The following is a 4,132-nucleotide window of genomic DNA, read 5'->3' on the forward strand; positions in this document are numbered from 1 at the left end:
GCAGGTTTTATCACAGTGGCTTGATGGTTTTGCGACTCGGAGTGTCATGTCCTAAAGTAATGATGGACTGTCATTTCTCTTTGTTTATTTGAGCTGTTCTTGCCATAATATGGACTTGGTCTTTTACCAAATAGGGCTATCTTCTGTATACCACCCCTACCTTGTCACAACACAACTGATTGGCTCGAATGCATTAAGAAGGAAAGAAATTCCACAAATTAACAAAGAACACCTGTTAATTGAAATGCATTCCAAGTGACTACCTCATGAAGCTGGTTGAGAGAATGCCAAGAGTGTGCAAAGCTGTCATCAAGGCAAAGGGTGGCTACTTTGAAGAATCTAAAATCTAAAATATATTTTGATTTGTTTTACACCTTTTTGGTTACTACATGATTCCATATGTGTTATTTCATAGTTCTGATGTCTTTACTATTATTTTACAATGTAGAAAATCCCTGGAATTAATAGGTGTGTCCAAAGTTTCGACTGGTGCTGTATATCGATATGGACTGTTCAGTATTTCCTTTTAGTGAAGAGTTATCCATTATTTTGAATATTTACTTTTCCCCTACTCAAGGATACCAATAATGTAAATTTTTCCCCATAAATGTCCATTTGCAAATGTCTGATGTATCAAGTAAGTGTTTCGAATGATCACTTATGTTGTCACACACACTCAATAGTGAGACCAAAAGATACAGGAAGAAATGCATGGTATGAAACACGAGTAAACACATGATGATAYATGATACATTCCAACAGATAATCTGGCACGATAATCACTAATGTTGACTCTTGTTTCTGTTGCAGTTCAGCGGAAGAACAAAACAATGACAGGTGAGTAAATATTTTTCCACTATTATTCCACTACATCAGACATTATTGTTCTCTATGCCAAAGGATTTATTTTTGTCCCTCCTTTTTTTTGCTTTTCATAGACAGCCCTATTTACTAGCTACATCATGAACTAGTCTTGTTATTCCGTTAGCTAACCTCAATCAAACATAACTTCAATATGGTTGTACCTTGAAGGAAGAATATTTTCCTTTGAACTGTAAAGAAGTTTAAAGATGAATGATTTTCAGGGAAAATATCAAATGATTTCAGTCTAACTGTAGCTGTGAGGGATGTTTAAAAAATTGTTTTACTGCTTAGTTATAGTAATTGGACACCACAATCTGTAATACCGGTAAACTTTTGTGTGTGTATGTGTGTGTGTGTGTGTGTGTGTCTTCCAGACTGTGGTTTTGAGAGGGAGTTTGTGGATGCTCATAATGACTATCGCAGGAAGCATGGTGCCCCGCCCCTAGCGCTGAGCAGAGACCTGTGTAACTCTGCCCAGAAATGGGCAGACCATCTTCTGTCAATCAAAAGCCTGAAGCACAGCTCCACCAATCACGGAGAAAACCTTTACTACGCATACAGCTCAACCCCCMAAAAACCTGTTGGTGAGCATATGTCAGAAGAAAAAAAAGGGAAAAAAAGAAAAAATATCTAATAAACTCTTTATTGTGCAATACATTGAATATGTTACATCTGCTCCTGCCATGCCCTCTACTTCTCATCCTGTCTCCCTAACCTGCCGCCACTCCCCTAGTGCTCTCTCCCTCTCTCTCTCTCTCTGTGTGTATGTGGTTGTGTGAGTGGAGACAGGTGTGCTGGAGGCAGAGCAGATCCCCACCAGCTGCAACCTGTTCCATAATCAAGGCCTCTACAAATACTCAGCCCTGCCATTTCCACACTGCCAGTTTGTAGCCTCTGCTCAGTCAGTCTGCGGTTCAAGCTGTTTGTTCCTGCATAGCGCTTGTTATCCTGTTGTGCATGGTTTTCCTTAGCCTGACGCTGCTTTTCACTCCGCTACAGTTCCGTCCACTCTGACTCTGGTCCCTGCCTCCAGTCCCTCGTCTTGTCAGTCCTGCTTCCCTGCCCTGTACCCCATCTCCCCCCGCTTTTCAATAAATACCTTAGTTACCTTATCATGTCTCCTCGTCTGAGTCTGCACTTGGGTTCACCTGCTCCGCTCTGCGTAACATAATATGCAGCAGAGCTCAACTAGTGGAAAGTACAGTATTGAATAGAGCCTACAGTGGATATTTTGTGTACACAACTTATCCTCTCCATTTATTAACTAGCATATGCAGACTGATTTTGAGTGGATAATTTTTCTGAATGCTCATTTGATAACAAATTGGTTCCGCTTTTTATATTTTTCTGATTGTATTTTAAAAGGGAAGGATGCAGTGGACAGTTGGTACAGTGAAATCAAAGATTACCACTTCAATAAGCCTGGCTTCAGCTCGGGTACAGGTGAGATACACAATCGGCAGACTCTAGGGTAAAACAGGTGTGTACTGCCACCACAATAAAAAAAAAGTTATTTCTGGAGTTTAACCTTGCCAATGAATCACCTGTTTATTTGGATTCATTTCATAGACCACATCTGACTCTATTTCCAATCACTGACAGTGTCCAATAGGCCTCCTACAGTACCTGTTGCTCTCCATCCTCGACATACTGAGCGTATACATATACTGACTTCTATACTAACAGTGCCCCCTGCTGTTGTTTCCAGGTCACTTCACCCAGGTGGTTTGGAAGGACTGCAGCGAGGTAGGTGTGGGCCTGGCCACAGATGGGCAAACGATCTTTGTAGTGGGCCAGTACCACCCAGCTGGCAACATGTGCAACGCAGGCTACTTTGAGAAGAATGTCCTACCACTGGGTAGCTCCACCTCTAGCGCCCCCAAATGTTTCCCCACAGGTAACACATCATTGATTGGTTGCAATGATTGGTGAACAAAAATTGGAAAAGACAATTATATTTAAATCCCATACAACAGCCCAGTTACGATTGTCTCTCGGCAAATAAGCTACTACTAAAGATAAACTAGGTATTTCTGAATGAACCCATTGTATGACACAGCATCGGATACCTCAATCTCTCAACTGACAAATATATTTTCTTTCTTACAGCCGGARAAGGAGGGGGCCTGAGTGTACTCCAGTCTAAAATTGCCAGATCCTCTTCACCTGCATATAAGGCTCCTCCTCAGGCRAACGGCACTGGTGAGATGTTTTAAATTAATTTTCAGTAAATGTCTCCCATTATGTAAAGAAAACATAATATTGGATAGGTAGTAGGCCTAATTTTGCCCTCTGAATTTTGGCCATAAATCTTACAGCCATACAATCCTTTCAAATACTCGCAAGTGTCTCRGTCGTTAGGAGTTGGAACAAGTATTTCAACTTAACGTCCATCCATCTGCCTGTCTGTCTGCTTGCTCTAAGACCTGGGCCAGTTCCACAGAGACTTCCTACGGGCGTGTAACAACCAGCGAATGGCACACGGAGCCCCAGCCCTCACACTGGACCCAGCCCTGAGTCAGGGGGCGCAGGCATGGGCAGAAACTCTACTGGGAGAGCGGGTGCTGAAGAACTCATCCTCCTCCCATGGTGAAAATATCTGGGCCAAGACGGGGTCAGCGGGCATCACTGCTACGGGTAGGGAGAACCAGGAGGACTGGATGGTCTGCAGGGACAGGGATTTCTCAATAGGCAGTATATACGGCGGGCATATTTTGAATGGTTCCGGATGGGGATCGCTAACCCTATGCCTAACCTTAACCCTTACTATAACCTTAACGTTGACGCTAACCTCACCAACCCCATCCCCCCAAGCCTAACCTTAATCCTAACCCTAACCTATTTCGAACCCTATGCCTAACCTTTGGATATGCCTAACCTTTGGATATGCCTAACCTTTGGATATGACTAACCTTTGGATATGCCGGCTGAACATCCACTTCTTTCTCAATAAGTACATTCCCAGGGGATCCCTCAGGGTGTGCACATTTTTCATCTAATGAAATGACTTCTTTCTTTCTCCGATAAGGTCAAGAGGTGGTGGACGCCTGGTACAAACAAGAGGAGAACTATGACTTCTCCAAACCAGGACATCAGGACAAAACAGGTAAACCTATCAGCATTAAAAGTAGAAGACAAGTATTTAAAAAAATAAAAATAAATGTAACCTTTATTTAACTAGGCAAGTCAGTTAAGAACAAATTCTTATTTACAATGACGGCCTACACCGGCCAAACCCGGACGACGCTGGGCCAATTGTGCGCCGCCC

At 42.7% G+C, this 4,132-nt stretch overlaps 1 protein-coding gene across 1 annotated transcript; it reads left to right on the forward strand.

The window, feature by feature from the left end:
* Positions 1 to 490: 490 nt before the first annotated feature.
* On the forward strand, positions 491 to 4,119 carry LOC112080009 (uncharacterized). The gene is made up of 7 exons (XM_024145798.2): positions 491 to 837; positions 1,239 to 1,448; positions 2,230 to 2,307; positions 2,573 to 2,761; positions 2,974 to 3,066; positions 3,289 to 3,501; positions 3,893 to 4,119. Exons 1-7 carry the CDS (start codon positions 786 to 788, stop codon positions 4,039 to 4,041), a joined length of 984 nt encoding a protein of 327 aa, XP_024001566.2. The 5' UTR covers positions 491 to 785; the 3' UTR covers positions 4,042 to 4,119.
* Positions 4,120 to 4,132: the final 13 nt, after the last annotated feature.

The sequence above is a fragment of the Salvelinus sp. IW2-2015 genome, unplaced genomic scaffold, assembly GCF_002910315.2.
Source record: "Salvelinus sp. IW2-2015 unplaced genomic scaffold, ASM291031v2 Un_scaffold10958, whole genome shotgun sequence".
In the NCBI taxonomy this organism is placed as follows: Eukaryota; Metazoa; Chordata; class Actinopteri; order Salmoniformes; family Salmonidae; genus Salvelinus; species Salvelinus sp. IW2-2015.